This window comes from Protopterus annectens, chromosome 6.part1 (genome assembly GCF_019279795.1).
Source record: "Protopterus annectens isolate FY-2018-M chromosome 6.part1, PAN1.0, whole genome shotgun sequence".
NCBI lineage: Eukaryota > Metazoa > Chordata > Ceratodontiformes > Protopteridae > Protopterus > Protopterus annectens.
Genome location: NC_056738.1, coordinates 412,189,964 through 412,214,045, shown reverse-complemented (window position 1 = coordinate 412,214,045; position 24,082 = coordinate 412,189,964). Strand labels below are relative to the sequence as shown.

Here is a 24,082-nt window from a genome sequence, read left to right as displayed (position 1 = left end):
CATTATTGCATAACCTCTATTGCATTCCATTACATGCTTACTTGTTTTACATACTTTTTTCCCCAAGTATTCTTGCATTTAATTTCTCTCTCTCTCTCTCTCTCTCTCTCTCTCTTTCTGTCTACACATGTAGAAGGATAGGCCTGTTTTGCATAGGCAGCAGCTTGCCTTTTGTAGGTAATGCTCAGGAGCAGGTGATGGTTTGTGCACCAACTGATGCCCCCCACTTGCTAATTGCATGCATAACAGCTGTGTTGTTATTCCAACAGCCAATGGCATGACAACACACTCCTATAGCTGAGTACTTCATGTGGGTGTTGCCCATTTTCCTTGCCTGTGAGGAGGACATCATGGAGGTGTGTGAACTGCAGCATCACAGAGGGTAGGTGGAAATACCTCTTACAACAAGACATCCCAACAAAATGGGGGAGAAGGTTCCAGACTTAGAGAAAGAATGTAAGTATTGCTGTTATACAGTTGGAATAATGCTAGATTAACAGGGTTTGTCTGGACAGTGTTATGTGGATGACATAACTCTCAACTGTAGGGCTATCCGCAGAATGACCAGAGATTTGACTTTTATGTCTGGTCTGTTCCTCAGACAGTGTTTGTCCTTGACAAGTCAGTAGGGTACTATGTGGATTGCAGTCAGTAAATGCTAATATCCATTTGTGTTTCTGACTTCATATTCCTCAGATAAGGCATGTTACAAGAAACCCTGTAACACCAGCGACTTTCTCTGTTTATAACAGTAATATTTCAAATATGGCCCTGTTTTTGGGCCTCTGTCCCCAAATTATGTCAGGCTTTGTCCAGATGTCATGTACTAAGAGGTTGATAGGTATGGTATATCATTATTTAGTGCCTTCATTCCTGATATCATCCCAGTGATGCAGCAGAATCCCAGACATGTTATAAGGCAGAGGCCATAAATATGAGGCCAAAGCCTGGGAATTCTCTGGGAATCTGTACAGCTGAGAGTGCTGTGTATGTCTGGCTATTGTTAACAGACTGCCAGGATTGTGTAGTAGTGTAGTGTGTAAATATTAGTTGGGCTGTGTATGGAGGAAGGTAGATGTGAGTGTCATGTGTCCTTTTCTATCTGACTGCACATGCTGCTCCAGTTTCTGGTGGTTTATCGGCTATATATGTTTGTGGGGGCAGACTGAGACATGTCCCATACCACCTCAGGATTCCTACTACACTGTGACTTTGGGCAGTATATGTAGAAGTAGTGTGTGAGTGGCAAACAGGATATATTTGTTCACACTGTTGTTATACTCTAGTATTCAGTTGGCTTACCCATATGTGGCTGTGACTGTGGTGCAATTGGTTATGGGTATGCACTTTCACACCGGCATCTGTTTTTCACTACTGTTACATCCCTATAGTGCCTGATATATTTGCAAATGCATGTGTAATTCTCCATAGCTAATTTGGGGTAGTGTTGTGTCAGTCTGACTGTAGTTTGGATGGTGCTTGGTGACATGCTTGGCAGCTCAGTGTAGTTTACCTAATGTTATGTTATGTCCAGATATTCATAGGATATCCAGCTGTCTGGCTCATATCTTTGGTCTGGTGCCCATAACCATTGTGTATTTCTGACAAATCAGTGGGATGATGCGCAGATTGAAGTCACTAACTAATGAGAAGGCAATATATGTTAGAACAGATGCTGTTACTGCAGCAACTTTCTCAGCTTATCTACTCAAGTATTTCAGATATCTCCCTATTCTCATGCCTTTGTCCCCCCACTTTGTCAGGCTTGGTCCAGATTCATTGCACTAAGGGGTTCTGAGCATACCTCTCACATGTCCTGATTGTCACAGAATGTGCAGGTAATTGGCTCATATTTTTGTTCTGTTTGACAAATTATTTGTATTTTTCTGGTAAATCACTGTGATGATCTGAGGATTTATGTCAGTAAATAATGAAATACATTTCAGTTTCAGACCTCATATCCTTCGGAAAATGTATGCTGCAACAAACCCTGTTACTCTAGCAACTTTCTAAGTTATAAGAGCAATATTTAAAATATGTCCCTATTTTTGGCCCATTGTCCCCCCATTTTGACAGCCTTTGTCCAGAGCTCTTGCAATAAGAGGTTGAGAGGTATGGTTCTGAGGTATGACTGCAATACATGTTTTATATATTTATATATATATATATATATATATATATATATATATATATATATATATATATATATATATATATATATATATATATATATATATATATATATATATATATATATATATATATATATATATATATATATATATATATATATATATATATATATATATATATGTGTGTGTGTTATGCATATATGTTTTCATATATATGTATCTCCATATATATATATATATATATATATATATATATATATATATATATATATATATATATTTATATATATATATTTACAAGACCTGACTGATTCCACAGAGTTTTTTCCCTACTGTTGAATGACTCTACTGCATGATATGTTTGAAAAAGTTCAGAAATTCTTATAGCTCAAATGGCATAGTGGTATGCTGCCCTGACTGTAATGTACAAGGTCCTGCATTTAATACTTATCAGGGCTGATTATTTTGTTGCTGGGCAGAACAAGGGCTGATGGAGACAGACTGATTAAAGCACTTTTAAGCAGTTGTAAGCGGTTTTGTGTGAAGTTAGGCAATGCTAACAGAAAGTTAAGCTTCACTTAGCGGCGCTTACTCCTGCTTCCACCCGAGTTAATTTTAATTAAAAAAAAGAAAAAAGGCTGATAGGAAAGTGGTGAAATGGGGGCAAGCAGGGGGCAAAACATTAGGTAAACCAGCTAGGGTGTATGGCCATAGGAAAGGACGTAGCTCTACATTTCTTCTGCAGCAACAGCTGTGAATAATGTATAGAATTTGGAATTTACAGCCTCACACACCCACAGGGATGGGTTTTGGTGACAGACATTTGTAGAATAATCTGTGGGTAGATTGATAATTTCACTGTACATGGGGGCAAAATGTAGAGCTATGTACGGGGGCAATGATTTTTTGTGGGATAGCTGCCCTTTTTTTTTTTTATTAAGGTGAGAGTGGGATGTTGGGGAAGGGCTATAGGTATGTTTGGGAAGTAGGTTGGGAAGGATAGGCTGCATTTGCAGACAGACAAGACAGCAGACAGAGGTGGTATATGACACATGAGGGGGTAAACTCCTTGGACTGGGAGGGTGGTTGGGAATCAGAGGCCCATGAGCCAAATGGATACAGTGGGACTGAGGTCCCCACCCATGGGCAGTCACCATTGCACCTTCACGGCCCCAAAGGTGGCTGTGCTGGGGGCTGGACAACAGGGAAAGCCTGCTCCTTCAGGTGCATCAGATGGCCCTTCATCTGGTGCAGACATCCATCCAACTTGGAGCTGATGACACTGTGCACCATATCTCAGAACTTGCAGCGGGTGACAAGCTCCTCTCCATCAGGGGGGATAAACCCCATCACCTGAGCTGGTTCCACCTGAAGGTGGTGCAGGACCATCAAATGAGGAAGTTTCAGGTTGGGTCCTAGACGTGCTGGGGCCCAGTGCCACAGCCAGATGGTGTGGGACAGGCAGATCCACTGGGATCTGCTTTCCCAAACGTGCTATGGTGTTGAGGTTTCCCAAGATATAATGGTTAGTCATGAACAAAACATTTCAAATTTAGTTATAATAGCATGCATGGGTGTTCCAATTAACCCAAACCAACAGATTTGAAACAGTTGCATAGCAAACAGAACACATGCATAAATCAAACAACAGTAAGCATTTTAACAGCATGGAAGTTACATTGACGGCAACAGGCCACCAATAATAGTATTTGAACAAGGTATATTAATATGCAACCAATTAAATATATAAACAATAGTAGAATACATGTCCCAACAATAGGTTTTGAGGACAACATACCCGTGGTATATGAATAATAATTATTGATGCAGATGACAGGCGGGTGGAGAGAAAAAAGTCCATTATCAACTGTATAAGCTTCCATTTTTCACAACTGTACTACTCAATACTTTACAGGTCTGCCCTCACTTTACATCTACCTATAACCCATAGCTTCTGCAGCACATACATACCCATTAGACTGTTAGCCTGTAATGGTGTGGGGCAGACTGGGAGGACAATGGCTACATTACTGGAGGGGGCTTGTACATGTTAGGGTTACATAGTTGACAGTGAAGGGGTACCCTGCCCTGATGTTGTGTGAGTGCTACTGGCACAATTCCCTGGATTCCTATCTGTGTCCAAGTTTATTGTCAGCAGTGACCACTAGCCATGGCAACATGACACTTGAGGGACATGTATCGGGGAGAGTGCATGGCTTATATACCTATCCTGCTCTCATTTGCAGGCATATGGATTTGGACAGTGGAACAGTTGTACATGGTGTATTAGTATACTCTTCATACAGCTACTACACATATTTCTTTACCTGTAAGACTTGTGGAGAAAATATCTGTTAATACTTTCTGACTGTTTCTACAAATATTCAGGATTTCTTTACTGTATATATGCACACATCTCAGTACCACTCCCTGGATTTGAACCGTGTCTGTGTGTGCTAAAATGAACAACAGGGCTATTGTCCATCACACTGGGCTACTGGGAAACTAATGTATCTTGCTTTACTGATTTTAGCCTAATAGTCAGACAGTCTGACTTTGTAATCCTGACATTCATGCATGGCAGACAGTTACTGTACTGTGTATTAAACATTTGAATTTATACTATCTGGAAAGCAAAGGTTAATGCAAGGGACACACTATAATACTATAGACATTACTCTTCAGGGTTCAGAACTTCGTGTATACAATATTTCATATTTCCTTTATATCTTGGTTTACAGCTCCACATTCTACTGTTTTGCATACTAGCTGGTTCTCAGAACAGCCTCAGTTACTTCATGCTGTCAGCACCATATTTGCTGTGATGAACCTGTACACATTCTATTTCTACAACAACATACCGGAGTAAACACAACAGTTTCTGTTATACATCTTTATTACAGTGAAATGACACTTTTATTAATGGATATCCTGTGGATCAATATTACTGTGTCAAACTTTATTTATTCATTAGAACCAGTACACATTATTCCTACTGGCAGTAAACAATGTACTCCTTCTACTTTATGCCACTGTATACTGCAAGTTAGATCTGTACTCATCAGCCTATTGACGCATCCGTGTCAGTCTGTCTGCATGGGCCTCAATGTTACTAGCAAAGAATGATAGTGAACACGCAGTAATGAAGAAATAATGATTATTTATTTATAATTCCTTCAAATCCAGACCGGTTTCAGCTATTCAGCCTTTATCAATGAATACGATAAAGTTTTTTTGAATGAAATGAAGCAGCCTGCATTTATACTAGTCTCTGATTACCTGAAAGCAATATTACAGCACCACCCAGTGGCTGGAGTAACAAAGTGCATGTTCCATTCTTGATTAAAGCATATGACCAGTGACATAAAAATGCCAGAGGTGTAGATATTAAGTCATATTTTTAAAGATAAAAATCAAAGCTCTGGAAGTAAGCCATTATATGACATCCATATTACAAGGTAATAGACCAATACCATAGTCATTATTTGTGAATGCATATCATAGTGTAAAAAAGCAGAAAATATATACCACTAGTATATATATATATATATATATATATATATATATTGAAGGGTGATAACCACAAGTTCAAAAGAACTGAATAATAATGAACCAAGTACTGATCATATAATATATTACAAAATAAGGCAAAAAGAGTATAGTGGCCTCATTCTCAGCTATATTATAGATTATAATAAATTGAAATAATATGCTTGTAGATAATACAAGTTCAACATTGTAACTGTGCAATACTCAATGTTTAATGCCAACATACCAGATACGAATACCAAACCATACATATACATATTCGTATCCTGATCAATTTTTTATCATGCTATATAGAGTATAATATGAGAGTTGGTAGGCCTAACCACCATTGAATGATTTGTACTAATTCTTGATCTATATGAATGTTTGTTGTTGTAACCATGATTATGAAATCCTCCAGTGTTCAGTGAAACTCACAGATGGTCATTCAGACCTGGGGGGAATAAACATCCAAGGTTGGTTATCCAATATTGTTCCTTGTGGTTTAAAATGGTGTGCCAACTCTGTTGGTTATTCCTATCTCCCTGAATTTTGTCATTGATCATGAACATAAACTGGGCATTGGGATGTTGTATCGTGTGTCTGTATAAAGCATTTGTCTCTTTTTTGTTCATGTCACTACGATGTTCTGTCATCTTTATTCTAAGAGACCTAGAGGTTTGACCAACATAAAAAGCTTTACATTGGCAGGTAGCTAAGTAAATAACCCATGTACTGCTGCAATTACCAAACACCCTGGTTTTAAATACCCAATTGGTGTTGGCACTGGTGAATTCTTTTAGTGTACTAACTTGTACTTGGGGTAGGTGCGATATATCATCAGACCATTATCAGTGGTGATAAACTAATTAGTACTTTTCCATGTGGTCACTGCTGCTCCTGTTTACAAGTTAGTACACTAAAAAAATTCACCAGTGCCAACACCAATTGGGTATTTAAAACCAGGGTGTTTGGTAATTGCAGCAGTACATGGGTTATTTACTTAGCTACCTGCCAATGTAAAGCTTTTTATGTTGGTCAAACCTCTAGGTCTCTTAGAATAAGGATGACAGAACATCGTAGTGACATAAGGAACAAAAAAGAGACAAATGCTTTATACAGACACACGATACAACATCCCAATGCCCAGTTTATGTTCATGATCATTGACAAAATTCAGGGAGATAGGAATAACCAACAGGGTTGGCACACCATTTTAAACCACAAGGAACAATATTGGATAACCAACCTTGGATGTTTATTCCCCCCAGGTCTGAATGACCATCTGTGAGTTTCACTGAACACTGGAGGATTTCATAATCATGGTTACAACAACAAACATTCATATAGATCAAGAATTAGTACAAATCATTCAATGGTGGTTAGGCCTACCAAAGCTCATATTATACTCTATATAGCATGATAAAAAATTGATCAGGATACAAATATGTATATGTATGGTTTGGTATTCGTATCTGGTATGTTGGCGTTAAACATTGAGTATTGTACAATTACAATGTTGAACTTGTATTATCTACAAGCATATTATTTCAATTTATTATAATCTATAATATAGCTGAGAATGAGGCCACTATACTCTTTTTGCCTTATTTTGTAATATATTATATGATCAGTACTTGGTTCATTATTATTCAGTTCTTTTGAACTTGTGGTTATCACCCTTCAAAATATATATATACTAGTGGTATATATTTTCTGCTTTTTTACACTATGATATGCATTCACAAATAGTGACTATGGTATTGGTCTATTACCTTGTAATATGGATGTCATATAATGGCTTACTTCCAGAGTTTGATTTTTATCTTTAAAACTATGACTTAATATCTACACCTCTGGCATTTTTATGTCACTGGTCATATGCTTTAATCAAGAATGGAACATGCACTTTGTTACTCCAGCCACTGGGTGGTGCTGTAATATTGCTTCCAGGTAATCAGAGACTAGTATAAATGCAGACTGCTTCATTTCATTCAAAAAATTTTTATTGTATTCATTGATACAGGCTGGATAGCCGAAACCGGTCTGGATTTGAAGGAATTATAAATAAATATTCTTTATTTCTTCATTACTGCTTGTTCACTATCATTCTTTGCTGGTCGTTGGTGGTTTACATTGTTGGTTTGACCCTGCATGCCATCCTTGCGGAGCGTATGGTTGTTTGCTCAATGTTACTAGCCCTCTCCACTGCAGCTGTAGGGGTGAGAAACAAACATTATGCATACTTGTCTATCACATACTCAGGCTAGAATCTGGTACAGCAATATCTGTGATACTTGCAAACTGCTAGATCATGGTTGTCCAAAGCATCTTGGATCCATTGGGCCAAGAGCACTCCCTTTCTCTGCTTTAGGTCAGCATAGTGATGCTGTACCTGCTCAACAGTTCGAGGGATACCAGTGGCACTGGTGAGGTCACATGCCAGATGGTCCCAGGCCTCCACTTTATACTGTGAGCTTGGTATTGGCCCTGCAGCAGTCTGTTGTCATGGTTTGATACAAGGAGCCCAGCCATGACCCTGGACTCCAAAATGCCCCAGAACTGCATCCAAAAGCACGAGCCCTCTCCAACTCCTGACATGGTTCTTGCAGAGATCAGACTACAACAGGTTATGGCTGTATTCCGGCCTGTGCAGTTTAAATAAGGCCGTATTCCCACCCTTTGCCATCATTGGATCGTTTTGAAAATGCTAAGCTCAGCTAAGCAGTGCGCAAATCCAGTAAGCTGAGTTGAACAGTGCTTAATGGGTAATTGCTGAGCATTGCTTAACAGTGTGCAAATCCACTTAGCTGAGCTAACTGCTGCTTGCTTCTTATTTACATCTTAGCAATGCTCACATCAGCTAAGCAGAGCTGACCACTGCTAACCATTGCTCACTTTTCATTTTAAAAACATATCAGAATTATGACTTCATTTATCATTACTGACATATTAAGTGTATATGATTTACTTTACATGATGTCCCTCTATGTACTTTCATTATATTACCTTGGGGTGTAACTATATTGTATGGGGCACTTAGTTGTACATGGGTGATTGCACATGTTATATGCACTCATACATTTTGAACCAACTACACTACCCTGGTCAACAAATATCAATTACTGCATAATTTAAAACAAAAAAAGATAATTTTAACAATGCTTTCCCATGTAATAATAAAGTGCTTGTCTTGGTACTCGAACCATGAACACCTGCATGCAAAGCCAGGACTCTAACCACTACACTATCTCATTGTTAGGATTTTAGCTCTATATTTTTATTTATCTCCTATGTGATGTTTAACCAATGCTGAGTAGATGGCCATAATGTGCAAACCCACTCAGCTACCCTTAAACATAGCTCAGAATGAAAAAAAGGATATTAATAAAACCACTTTATAATTTATTATTTTTAATTTATTCGACTGTACAGATATTTGCAGAATGTCCAGTTTATTGCCTCATATTTGTGGTCCGTTTCTCATATGACTGTGGTTTTCTAGCAAATCACTGGCAAATCACTCAGGGTTCAAGTCAGAACATACTGACAGACATTGTTTTAGTTTGTTATTTGGGATATTTTGCAGTCACCCTAATGATAATGGGGGTTAATCAATTAATAAACATTAATTAATGCAACATCATTTGTTTCTTTTGCAGAACAGGCTATAAGCTAACCGCCCCATGCAAAAGAAACAAATGATGTTACATTAATTAATGTTTATTAATTGATTATTTAATTGATTTAATCAAATGTTATTGTTTTACTGTTCTGATTGGTGGGTCGTGTCACATTTTAAATTTTAAAAATGATTGAGTAATTATATGTTAATACACTGAAGAAGGGGAAACCTGAAAGCTTTGTTTTATTAAAATAGTTAATGTTTCTAATGTTCGTTTTTATTTTATTTGCTTTGTGGTTATCGGATGTGGTCTACTGCAGTTTTTGTTCTTCCTTGTTAGCACTTCCAAAGTGCCATACGGCACTTTGACAGAACCTGTCACACACCCCCTGCATTAATTTCTTGATTTCCTATCTATTTCAGTGTCCATGGACACTGTTTTACTGTTTTTATTGGATTTCAGTGTCCACAGACACTAAAATGCATTTAAAAAGTGCCATACGACACTTTCTGAGTGCAGGGGCATGTTAGATGTGCATGCACTACTTAAACACGCCCCCTGCACTCAGTAGTGTTCGTGTCCTTTTAGCCTTAGCAGTAGTGCACCTTCATGAATATGGAAGGAGTTCTGCTATTAAAGCTAAGGGGAAATGGACATGGTACACTTTGTGCAGGAATAGCACTATTCCTGCCCGGTGTTTATTGAATCCCAGGGCCAGTCTTTGCCATAGATCTTTAGGAAAAGCCCTTGTCTATGTATTTTTCAGGTAGCTACTAAATGCTACCAGCTGCCACCAATGGTTGTTTTGAGCCTGGGAATTAGTAGTCAGATGACAAGCAATGATGTCATTCTGCAAGTTATCCCGCAGTAATATTTGAGACATTGATTTGAGAACTCGCTGAGAGACAGACAGCATTCTGTATTCTGTCTTGGACCTGATAACATCAAAATCCACTTACCACATCTGCCTTACTCTAAAGTACGTTTCTAGGGAACAGTTTAATTCTCTTAGACATATAGTCAGGAATATATCAAAGCTTAGCTTAGATATTTTTTGTTATTTATTTGAGACTGTCCTGCAATGTTGTTTTAAATATTTCCTGTGATTTTGAACTCTGATGTCACTGTAAATATATATTTAGTATTGTCTTCTTGTTTTATTATTTATTATTAAATGTATTTAAACATTTTGCTGTGGCTGATCTGTCTAGAAATATTTAAGTTTTGAGAGCACTTGCATACTTATTTGGTGACACTGTGTGGGCCACTCCTAATAGCCTCGCTCTTGGTCAAACTACCATTTGTATTGATAGTAACATTACACAGTAAAACTGAACATCCTTTGTTGAGGGCCTTAAAGTAGCTGATAAGAGGTTGTGGTGACAGTGATAACTACCTTATAGTCTGGTAAAGGGGAGCATAGCTAGTAAACCTGTGCCAGCCTTTCCCAGGTGGTGTGTGTGTGTGTGTGTGTGTGTGTGTGTGTGTGTGTGTGTGTGTGTGTGTGTGTGTGTGTATGTGTGTGTGTGTGTGTGTCTGTATGTGTGTGTGTAAAACAGATCTCCAAGAGTGTGTTTGTGTGTCAGCTACATGGGCAGGGACACAAAGCACTGGTTGGACAGAGAGAGAGTGTTGGAGGACTTGGCTTGGAACCCTGGCTAAGGACTCAAGTCTATAGCTGTGCTAGTGGAGAGTCTTATTGGTGATCTGGAGAAAGAGGGAGAAATCAGTCCCGGACTGATTGTGGTCTCTGTGTGCTCTTAAGGGACATTCAACTTGATGCAGAGAGCTGCATCTGGAAATAGTGTGTGTGTGTACTTGTCATCCTCCCAATGTACGTCCCCCACTGGTGCCAGTGGTAAGGATTGAGGTTCCTTGATTACCGGTCCATTGGTGGGGTGTCACACTGAGCACTATGGAAGCAGAATGGGGAACAGGGAGAGGAGGGAGCTGTGGATAGCAGGGTATTCAATATGATGTGATGTAAGGGCACATATTTAAAAAAGGGTGTGGGGAACCACTAGACACCAGGAATAAGTAGCATGCCATAAAAGGCACAAAACAGGCTTGCCAGGGTTCAAACCTGTGCCAGCCTACCACACACAGAGGATATCAGTCCTCTGCTCCACCCCTAGATGTCAGAGATTGCTTTTTATAATACACACATGTTCAAAATAAATAAATAAAATTAGGATAAGGGAAAAGAGATTAAATTTCTGTATCCTTTACACAAAACAGAACCTGCATTATCACACTGCACTAACTGATAAGTAAGTCCAGCAATAACTTTTTTAATATATATTGAGGATCTTGGGCATTATGCAACTTGTTGTGATGTATATGGGAGAGGGACAGGAAATCTCAGGGATACCTCTCAACCTTGTACATTTAACAGCTTTTTCCCTAGCATGCATTTACTGAAGGATATAAAGTAAGAAACTTGAATGTCTGGCATGAATTACCAGGGCAGGGGAAAAATTGAGATAATAGACATTCTGACAACATGGGCACGTATGGGATATATGGTGTGTGTGTGTGTGTGTGTGTGTGTGTGTGTGTGTGTGTGTGTGTGTGTGTGTGTATGTGTGTGTGCATGTGTGTATTTTACTGTGTTTGAGTGAGTGTGTGTGTGTGTGGGGTGACTGCAGAGGAAGGGGTGCCTGTGCTATCATGATGCAGTCATTGTTGTTTACCATGGGAAGTACTGATCTACACTTTGTGGTAGTTAACTGTGATTCATCAACTTACAAATTATCCAGTAATGTAGTTTTTCCCCATTGCAGCTAACATGTCTATGAATCACAAAATACTGCATTGTGGAATTGGGGCCTTTTTACTTAATGTGATACAGTAGCACCTTAATGAATCCTTGAGTTAGTTTTTATGAGATTAGTGTTGCATGTCCTTTTTGTCATGTGTAATGGTACTGTTAGGGAAAAACTTTTTTAGTAATGTAATATGTAGCATTGGAGTTAGGTGCAGAAGAAAGGTTACATTTAGGGTTGGCACACAAGAGTAAGGTGATTCAGGGCCTTTCTGTAACTTTTATTTAATGGTTTGTCTGAATGAGCTTTTACCCTTTCAAATGGATGCTATTTGGAATATTTTCAGGCACTCTAAGGTTTATAGACATCAGGCTTGTTTTCATGCTCTGCCTTTCCAAAGTATGGCCAAACAATCCACTTATGTTGAACTGACAAGCTTTGAAAATGGGCAAATATGGCATGTTTACAGTTATCAAGTTTGGCTTTATTGGCCTGAATCCACCTGTAACAACTTAAAATAGTAGAAATCACGGTCATTCAGAAGTTATGTAGCTGAAACTCTGTTATGTCCTTGAGGGTCTTTTGCATATGTCATGTAGGTTTCCACTACAGGAAGTTTAAGGCATTACACAATGAAGACTTTAGTTGGCTGAGTCTATCTATCTATCTATCTATCTATCTACCCTGTGTATCCTCTAAAACACGTGAATGTGTTTTGTCAGAAAATCAGTAATTTTATGCTTTGTTTTGGTAAGTGGATAAGTGACAAATTAAATAAACGACAATGCAACCAATGAAACAAAAGCGCTAAAGACATCTTTTGAGTCCGGCTTCCTTCTTGTGTGGTTACATTGCATTGTCATTTATTTCATTTTTTGGGTGAGGAGGTTTTCATTTAAGTGACAAATTACATACACATGGGTAAGTGACAAATTACATAAACGCCTGCATGTATTTGTTTACGTATGTATATCTAGTTAATTGTGTTACGCCTACTGGGCTGTGTTCATTTTCACATGAGGGACCATCATGTAAGCATCATGAATAAAAGAGCAGCATGAAACAGTTAAATGACCTCCATCGTAAAACAGTATTGAGCAGCAGTGTTTTGGGATTTATTTTATAAAATCTCTGTTTCCAGCCCCTGACTACATATAACTCTGTACTGACTTAATGTTATGAGTGCGGTCTGGTTTTATAGATCATTACGAAGTAGACATTATAAAAATTCCCACATTTGGTTAATGCTGAATAGTAAAACAGAATGGTGAACTCAAGTAATTAACAAAATATAACCATATAAATGTCTACAGGCTATATATTGCCATAACAGAAGAACAAGCCTATATATTATTATGCATTTGATGTTTTGTATAAAAAAGTGTATTATCACAATATTAAATACATTTTTCAGTTTTCAGTGAAGGCATGTAATTTTTATTTTATTTTATTTTATTTTATTTATTTTTGTTGTTTTATCATTTAGCATGTTGCTAGAAAGGCGATTGACAATCCATAACTAATTTTAATTAATTTAACTTTGTTTTAAGGTTATATAGAGCCAATCTGCCTCCCTAACTATGGTGAAGATTATCCTGAAGGGGAGCTATGCTGGATATCTGGCTGGGGTGCAACAGTTGAAGGAGGTAGTATTTCATTTCATTTTATAATACAATTATCTTTGAGGATGTAGTTCTTTTTAAATTACAGATTTAAAGTAAATCAGTCACTAACCATGAAATGGTGCTTCATGTCCCCTACCACAACTTTATTGCAATGGATAACAACTATTTTCCATAGGTCCATTTGATTTCAGTCTTCCATGTACATGTGTCATCTTGTTTAAGTTGTTTGCCAGTCTCCTGGCCTTATGGAAGTCTGTTGTCATTACTCTTTGAGCAGGTCAGGACCTACTTTCTGTTACTCTGACAGATAGTGGTTTCATGCAATGCATTACTCCTTGTTGTTTATGGAGTATCTGGAGTTGCCCAGTGGCAGAGCTGTTAGTGTTGGTGCACCAGACTGCTTGTTATCCTGGTTTAGTTTTCAGCTGGGGTGCCTTCTGTGCAGCATCTACATTTTCATGTGGATGTTCCTGGGTACCCCATTTTGCTCTCACATCCCAAATATGTGCTGTAGGTGAATTAGTGAGCATCTGAATTGCTTAAGACGCATATGCCATATTAGAGTGAATGTACGTATCCATCCTGTGATAGGCCACGTGAGAGTAAGTGCATATGTGCATCCTGTGATAGGCCACGTGAGAGTGAGTACATGTGTGGATCCTGTGATAAGATGGCACCCCTTTCTGAATTAATTTCTATGGCTTGCATCCACCAGGTGTTGTAAAACAGTTCAACTTCCTCCCTGTGATACTGGATTATATGGGCAACTGGGAGATGAATGTATGGATATCTTACATATAAGGAATTACAGAATGGTGTATGGAAAGCTGATATATAACCAGGTTATAGACTCATTTGCAATGATTTATGCTCCATTTGCACTGTTTATAAGTAGACCAAATGAAAAGCAGTGGCAAAAAGAGAATTCAAGGCATCCATCACTAAAGTAGGTTATGCATCAATATAAGTTGTTGTTGGACTTCACATAAGAGAAGCAAACATAAAAATCATTAAAGTCAAGTAAGGGCTAATAAAACATAAGACTCTAACCATGGATGGGGCATATTAGAAACAGTGTCCTGATAGAATAGAGATGCTTGCATAGTGTGGCAGTCATGTAAATATGGAAGCATGTATAGCCATGCCAACAACTTCAGTACATCAAGTATCACAGCATGCAAGAGATTCAGTGTAGGTACAAGAAAAAAGGAGAGATTTTTTATGATCTAAGAAGACATCAACATAGAAGACGGAAAGAGAAACATCTATAGCTATATCTATATTTATATATTTACAGCTAACTCTGCTGTAGGGTGCTATCAGTTATCTATTTCTGGAGCTATAGCTGTCTGTATGTATATCTGTCTGTCTGTCTGTCTGTCTATGTACATCTGAGATAGAAAGTGGTAACTCCATCTGCAGTATGTTCTATAGCCTCTGCTCTCATCCAAAGGAAGAAAAGTCATAAGTTACATTGATCTACATGGCCAAATTTAATTCTAATTGTCGCTTGTAAACTCCATTTTCTTTTGATGTAACTTTTACCTGCATGCTAGTCTATTTTTAAAGGCTATTGGCCTGGTTCATGCTTAAAAAGGGTTTTTGGATCACTGAACTTACATGGTTAATAAATGGCAAATAAATTAGTAAATAAATAAAAACATACATAAATAAAATAAAATAATATTGAAGTTCAAGAAAGAAGCAAACTACATTTTACTATTTTAAAAATGTAGGTTAACAAAAACCTGAAGAAGTCAGATATTTATTGCTGCACACATTATGTAGTCATAGATATGTTTAGTGCATGATAATTCTCAAAAGTACTGAGGCAGGGGTAAACCTTTCATGTTTATTAATTTATCTCACTGGGACCAAGCAGGTTCACTCTTGTGAGGATCACAGATTTATAAATGACAAAGGCATCAGCTCAATATCTTTTTAAATTAATTCTGTTACATGAGTTCAGAAGAAGAGTATACAACTCCTTTTTAAATCGGAAACAGTCCCTTACATACCCTAACTTCATATAATACGTTTCTGTATAACTGTACTTCAGGAAAAAGGTAACAGCACTGAAGTGACTGCTATTCAGTCACTGTTCTGGAAAAAAGTACTTTATTGACTAAGGGACCAACAATAAAACAGCCTACTACTGTGCTTAAGAGTCTGAGTGTGAGTGCCAGAAAGAGTAGTCAATAGTACAACGCCATGGAGCATTATCATGCAAAATCCAGGATGCTAGACATTACTGCATCAGACAAAACAGAAAACAGCATGTTGAATACATTACCAATGAAATAAAAGTAAAGTTTGGAAGAACAAATTTGGAAAATGTATCCGTGTGTGTGTGTGTGTGTGTGTGTGTGTGTGTGTGTGTGTGTGTGTGTGTGTGTGTGTGTGTGTGTGTGTGTGTGTGTGTGTGTGTGTGTGTATGTATGCATGTGTTTGCATGTGTATATGTATGTGTGTCTCATCAAACATCTAACAATCACAATAGCAAACAATGAAAGAGAAGAGCAATCATTAATATTACATCAAAATGACTGAGAAAACATAAATTAAAACCCTCATGCAACCCATACCTTCTGCTAATTATATTTATTGACTCCAAGACTGCACAACAGTGAGGTAAGGGCAAATTACCTTACCCCATTGCACCATGATCCCATACCAATGGCTGCCAACAAAAACTTCTGTGAGTCCAATGTTCACTCACGTGAGTGTCCACTGTTATTCACTGCCTGAGAAAGCATTATCTCATGTAAGCATTCACTGTTTCAGACTGCTATGATATATATATATTTATTTATATATATATATATATATATATATATACATATATATATATATATATATATATATAGAAAGAGAAAAATAGAGACAGATATATCTGTATAGATATAGATATAACTCTAGATATAAATATATATTTATTTATTTTTATTTTACATTTGTTAACCGGGATGGTCCAATTGGATACATGTCCATTTTCAGTGGAGGCCCGGGGAGAAAAGCTCCAAAGAAACATATGCGCAAGACATACAAACAACATATTCTAACATGTTTCTAGTATATACAAGACCATATGGATGAGCACACATTATTAAGTCATTGACAAAGACATATAGAATGATCAATACATATACAAACAATATTAAAGTATGTTAAGTATCTAGAGTCACATCATGCATCTGAATGTGGTATTGATAAGACTGTGCAGTCCTATCAAGAGACTATGTGTTTAAGGCAAGAGTTACTGTAGTAGTGGTGTAGGACTGAAGTTAGTCTGGTGTGGAGCAGGGACATAACCATTTGTTGTTGAGATGGCTTTTGATAGACTTTTTAAATTTGGATAGCGAAGATTCCAGGGTAATGGATGAAGGCAGGGAGTTCCAAATTTTGGATATGTAAGATGAGGAGGGAGTCACCGGCATGGTTGTGGGATCTAGTAACTGTTAATAGTAATTTATCTGTGGAGCGGAGTTGCCTAGGACAGGAATACTGCTGAATTAGGTTGCTTAAAGATGGTGTTTTATTTGGGTGGGAGAGCAGCTTATAAGTGATGATAAGTTAATTATAGATTAGTATATTTGGCAGTTCAAGCCAGTCCAATTGTTTTAGGTTATGACAGTGATGGGGTCTAAAAGATGTGTTATTGGCAAATTTGGCTATTTGATTATAGTAGGTTGTCAGTTCACTGGTTTCTATTTTGGATAGATTTGTTAGGATTGGGGATGCATAAAGTAATGTTGAGAGCAGGTGAGTGCGAGCAATTGTGGTCCTAGCAGTATGGGTCAGGAAGGATTTGTGTTTGTAGAGATTACCTAGCTTTCTGTGAGTGCTTTTAACAGCTAGATTAATGTGGATATCAAATTTTAACCTGTTATCAATGGTGACGCCTAGTAGTTTTGTGTGGCATTCCGGTGTGATAAATGTACCAGGATATTGAAAGTGGCTTTAAGGCTGGTATTTTGTGAGGGTGAAATAGCAGGATCTTGGTCTTGTTGGGGTTAAGAATGAGGCCATTGTCAGTAAGCCAGTTTTCAACTGAGTGGAAATTATCTTGGGTTTTATTGTGTAGTTCTTCCAGGGTTGAGGCACTGCATATTATAGTGGAATAGTCTGCGTATTGGATAAAGCTAGTGCTATTTGCAGCTGAGTGGAGATTGTTTGTGAAAATTGAGAACAGCAAGGGACCCAGTATTAATCCCTGAGGTATCCCAAGAGTGACTGGTAAAAGTGGAGACAAGTTATTGTTCCACCGTACTGCTTGTTGCCTGTCCCTGAGATAATTTTCGAACCAGGAGACTGTTTGGTTGTCTAAGCCTAGGTTTTTGAGGAGGCAGCTATCAAAGGCTTTTGATAGGTCTAAGAAAAGGGCAGAAGTAAGTTTACCATTTTTTCTGTTATGGTTTATGGTATCTGTGAATGCTAACAGAGCTGTGGTGGTACTATGACCTGGACGGAAACCATGTTGAGTTGGAGATATGAGTTCCTGATTTACAAGGTGGGACATTAGTTGATGGTGGATGCATTTTTCTAATATTTTAGCCAGTGGAGATAGAATTGTGATTGGTCGGTAGTTGGATATGTCATAGGAAGTGCCCCCTTTGTGAAGAGGTATGATATAGGCAGTTTTCCAAATCAGGGGCACTGTAGCTTCAGTGATTGAGCTACTGATTAGTATAGTAACTGATACAGCTATTTCTGCTGCTGCCAGCTTTAGAAATTCATTGGGGAGGGAATCTGCTCCTAGTGTTGTGGGTTCTAGCTGGGATAGTAGTTTTCTTATGTAGGCGGTTGGGGTGGGTTGCAGTTTAAAAATGGGCATATAGTTAGTGGAGGCGTGGACACCTGTTGTAGTGACAGTGAGATGTTGTTGGACTAGAGCATGTACGGTTTCAGTAAAGAATGTATTGAATGATTCGGCAATGTTGTCTTTTGTTAAACCTGATGCTGGGGGTGGGGTAAAGGTTTTACCAAGGTGTAATAACTTGTTTTAAACCTGCCCAGAATTTCTTAGGATTATTCATGTGTTGGTTTTGATGGGTAATAAAGTAGTTTCTCTTGTCTTGCATAACTAGTTTTTTGGTTAGATTTCTAATCTGTTGGTAGGCTTGCTGTGTGCTAGGGCTTTTACTGGACCTCCAGGCTGTCCAGGCTCTGTTTCTTTCAGCTATTTTTTGCCTAGTTTCCCTAGATAACCTCGGAACCAGTTTTGACTTTACTCTAGATAGTTAAAGATAGTTAAAGATGTAGATGTGGATTCATTTAACTCCATCTAGGCTCTATGTAGAGCCTACACAGTGTATCCATGTACATGATGGTGGACAGTGCACTGCAGAGCACGATGCATATTAATGAGGTATGGCATGCCTAAGTTAGGCTTCTCAGCTCGTGACAGTATTGCAGACCATGAAACTTTGTAAACTAACACACAGATATCGAGTCCGTGTAAAGAAGAGCACATATAGTCCACCCTGCCACCAAATGAGCAGTACACATCACGTCATGCAAACCATTCATCTCAACTTCTTAGGGCAGGACATCTGGACAAAGCCATAACTTATTGGGTGGAAAACGGCCAGAAATATGGAAAGTCTGGACACTTGAGAGGTATGCTAGGAATACACTTATTAAATATTGCTCTTACAAACTTAGAAAGTTGATAGAATGACACGTTTTGATTTCCCATGATTTGTCAGAAAGGTACGAAGTCCGAGACTCAAATGTCTCCCTCAATGCTTTAACAATGATTTGCCAGGAAAAACACAATTGCGTGAGAAATAGAGCAAAATATGACACAACATCTGGACATTCTGAAGATATCTGTAAAGTTGAGAGGTATGGCTTTACAAATAGCTGCCATTCTGTTAGTGCAACATATCTGCACAGAGGCCAACTGAATGAGAGGACAAATATCCAGTAGGAGGGACATATTTGGCAGAGCTGTCATATGGAAATGTGTTTGAATGTAACACTCACAACCTCTTAAACTGAGAAATGTGGACAAAGCCAAAAAAATGGGGAGACACAGGGTGCGAAATCAGGATAGATTGTCAATATTCCATGTCCAAACTTATGAAATTGATAGAATATATAGGCTGTACATTAGCATGAACTTTCTGAAGAACATGAAGTTTGGAACTCAAATGTCAGTCATCAGTTACTGACTGTACTCTGCAATGACATGCCATTAATTTGCCAGGAAAACAACATGTTATGAGGAAAAGATCACAAATATGAGACAAAAACTGGACATTCTGCACATATCAGGACAGTTGAGAGGTATGCACTCAAATGTTTGTAATACTGACTCTTGGTAGGCTAGAGATCATCCCACTGATATGGCAGAAAGCCACATATTCGAAAAGGAAAACATCTGGACATCCTGGGAATATCCAGACAGTTGAGAGGTGTGAGTGTGGAGTATATGGTCCAAACACAGTACAGAGTATTGTGATATCCCATTCCTGCCATTCTGTAATGAAGATGAGTTTATTATCTGTAACATGACATGGGACTGTCATGGAAAATGTTTCTCCAGGGAAAGTGTGTGTATTAAATAGGGACACACAGATGAATTGTAGGAATGATATGGGGTTGGGAGAGTGGCCTAATGGTTAAGGTGTTTGCCTTACAAACACAAGGTGCAGGGTTTGAGTCTCACAAGGGATAAGTGGCTAGGCTTAAAATGGTTCATAAGAGCAGTTAGCTTAGTACTAACCTATGAACAGGGAGAGTACAGATAACACTGCCACAGGTACAGCAGAAGAGGGCATGTCAGTGGAAGATGGTTGTAGCAGCAATATCACACACATATCTATATGGTACAGTATGGACTGTACAGTGAAAATAAGTTGTCTGTGACTGTCATACAAGGTGCCATAACAATGGGGAAGATGTGTGTGTGTGATAAGCATCCTTACATAAATAATGCAGAGGATATCTATCAGGGATCTCACATACAATTTACGTAGGATGCATATTGTGAAGTTGTGCAAAATGATATACCTGAATATGACTGTAATCTCAGCAGAGATCTCCAGCATGGTGGCCACAGGGAAAGGATCATGGCAAACATTACAAGAACCAACCATAAACATGGACAATGTTTGAATAATACCCACTAATCCCATGCCTCTGACAGAACATATGTGACATGGAGTGATTACAGACAAGCCTGCACACACACTGCACAACTAGTATGCTACATCCATGCTCTATGAGGGTAACCACACACACTGTCCTGGTACTCTAATATCTTCAGGAGGTGTTAGGAAGGACATGGCTATACCTATATGTGACAGTATGGCCACTACAGGCTCGATGTCTTGTATACATGGCATAAATCAATGGCACAGTTCATACTGTACTGTCACAAATGATATACATGACATTAATGTTGTCAAACACTGATGTATGCAGTGTATGCAAAAGGTGAACAGGTAGCACACATGCATCTGGTGTAACAACTGGACTGGTGTTCCACACCATCAGACAGTCATGTATATTCCATAGAAAGAATACCTAGGTATGGACAATAAGCAGTGTGATAGCGCATAGTGACAAAAGTGGTACACTTCAGTTACACATCACTGGAACATATGTAAGGATGTACAGGGAGAAGGGTGCATTGTACTCAGTTATTGGTATGATGAAGGCTGGGAACCATGATAGTATGCCCTCTGATATGCATGTACATCACATACCCAGTACTTGTGTTACAGTCAAGGTAGGAACTTAGCACTGTGACCACATGGTGGTCATACCTCCCAACCTCTTCATGCATCAAATCTGGACAAAGTCTAAAATAATGGGTGGATAAAGGCACGTAAATAGCGACAGATTTTAAATATTGATCTTACTAACTTAGAAGGTTGCTATAGTAAAATGACTGGTGTTGGCATGCATTTTCTGAAAGCTATGAAGTCTGAAACTCAAATTTATGTCAATGTTTAGTGACTTCAGTCCTCAGTAATGTACTACAAAATCACAAATTTTAAGTGGGACAGACGGAAAATATAAGGCAAAAATCTGGACTTTCTGCAAAAAATCTGGACAGTTGAGAAGTTGGATGCTGGTGGATGTTCCACTTACCCTCTACCCCAGAAAACAGGTCACATACCTATTGCTGTGATTATAGGGTGTGATATCCACATTATACTTGGGTGTTGTGTCTGTTTCCTGATGCAACACATCCCTCCATGTGTCATGTCAATGCAGGTGTTATCATGGCTGAGGCAGCAGTCTCTGGTATGTGTTAAATCTGTGTGTAGTATACTAATATCACAACTGTAGTCCATGATTGTCCACAAGTTGTAGTCCTTCAGGCAGCTGTTTGGACACAGCATGTGTATATCATCTGTGATGTACATTACTTACCTAAGTGGCAGGCAAGGGCATAGCAGACACCCCTGATGTACTTACCTGATCACTGGACCTGAGATATATCTCACATCACACATTTTAACAGTGCAATGCCACATATGCCATACACTGGTCTAGCCATTTGCTGATATAGCTGTTTCTGAACACGTGACAGTATTGATTGAATACCACAGTGTGACATTTTGTCAAATGCCTTTACCTATTCAGGCTCCACATGATGATACTGTCAATATGCATGCCCTTGATGACCTCTTTGAGGACATCTGTCAGATGTAAGGGACCTGATATGGCAGTAACAACTCACACAGGTCTGTTGGATACACCTGAAATATTACTACATACATGTAGAAAAGGTCCAGGATGACATGTTGGTGTACATCACAGTCAATGAGAGTCAGGATGTCTCCATACATGCATACATCAGGTGCTGTTCCCCCAATGCAGATGGATGCATGCTGATGTACTTCCTTGTATGGGAACATAGGCTATGTGGAGGGTGTGTTGAACTGTGTATTCCACCATATCAGGAAGGTGTATGTGCTTGGTGATGCCACCGTGCTGACAGCCTGGAATCAACAAATACAGTAGCCATGTCAGCAGAGAAACTGCATGGGAGCACAATGTTGTGAACACAAGGGAGGTTATTCCTTTGCCCATATATCTGCTGCATAATACATATACTTACAGTACAATATAATAGCCTATTGCAGGATGTACAAACATTGTAGCAGCCTGCATTACATCCAACTGCATTTTCATTTGGGGGTGGGGGAGCAAGGGTGCATTTATGTCATTGCCCTTACAAATGCATTTTTTGTTTTGTAACTGTAATATTCTAGCATCCACATTGTGTAATTGGGTCATAATATGTGTGAGGTTGCATGTTGAGGTCAGTTCTGTACAAAATTTAAGCACGTTTACTTGCTCTTGCTTCCGTCTAGACTCCTTTCAGTGGCTGTATTTGGAATGTTTCTGAATACACAGCCAACACACATACAGAGTCTACATGGTTACTTTAGAGGTTGTTGAAATGCTCCACTGTGTTGATTTGCTTCATTAGCATAAAATTTAGCTACTACTCAGAGTTTACTGAATCTAAAATGTGTCGCACCTATGTGCGTATCGCACTGCAATGTGCACATGATAAAAATTATTGTGCAGGTTTTCATGAACCCCCCCCCCACCAAGTTTTAAATTATATGTATGGTGGACACACAACAGACTGTCAACAAAGCATTTTCAAATAAAATGCTTTACTCTGTGTATTACAATGCTTATAACAATAATAAATGTTAAATTTAGATGTGAAATAATACCCAAGTCTTAACACAACATTGTTAGTATAGTGAGATAGCGTTATGTAAGAGTTTTAAACTTGAAGGACATGTCCCTTAACAAAATCATCCCTGGTGAATTGATAAACAGGAATATATTACTCTCATGTCTAATTTGTCAGCTCTGAGAGAAAAAAATGAAAAGTAATGCTTAACAGAATCACTGTATTAGTCTATTTAAACGTGAACACTTTCTTAGAAACATTACTTGCTTCATCATAACCATAGCTAGCTGATATGGCAGCCAGTGTTTCTGCACTTTAGTAGCATTATAAATGCATTATCAGCATTCATTTAAGAAGCTGTGATATCCTTGTGGCTTCATAAATCAAAGCTAGTTCTGCAGTCTCATTTCATCCATACCTGACACTCATGCCTCCCGACAGCTTGCACCTAGGACAGCTGCCCCTTTTGCCCCACTGTAGCTATGGCTCTGGGCTTGATAGTATTCTTCACTTATTGTTGCACAAGATTCTATGCTGTACACTCTTCAGTGTTAAACTATGTGAGTGGCATTTTCTAACAAACTGTGGCTTGTTTCACAAACATCCACAAGTAGCTGCTGAGCCATAGGCACAGTTATGTACAAGGACCAAAGGTACGCCTCTATAAGTAAAACTATAGTGGGCAAGGCACCCCCAATAATACAAATGTATGAATGACAGCAGGTCATAACAA

General features: G+C 38.5%; 1 protein-coding gene across 1 annotated transcript in view; it reads left to right on the top strand.

The window, feature by feature from the left end:
* Positions 1-24,082, top strand: part of LOC122805304 (transmembrane protease serine 3-like) — a 609,068-nt gene that overhangs the window by 374,816 nt on the left and 210,170 nt on the right. The window contains exon 9 of the mRNA XM_044075392.1: positions 13,602-13,697. Within this exon, the coding sequence (XP_043931327.1) occupies positions 13,602-13,697 (96 nt within the window). The remainder of the gene's footprint in view (positions 1-13,601; positions 13,698-24,082) is intronic.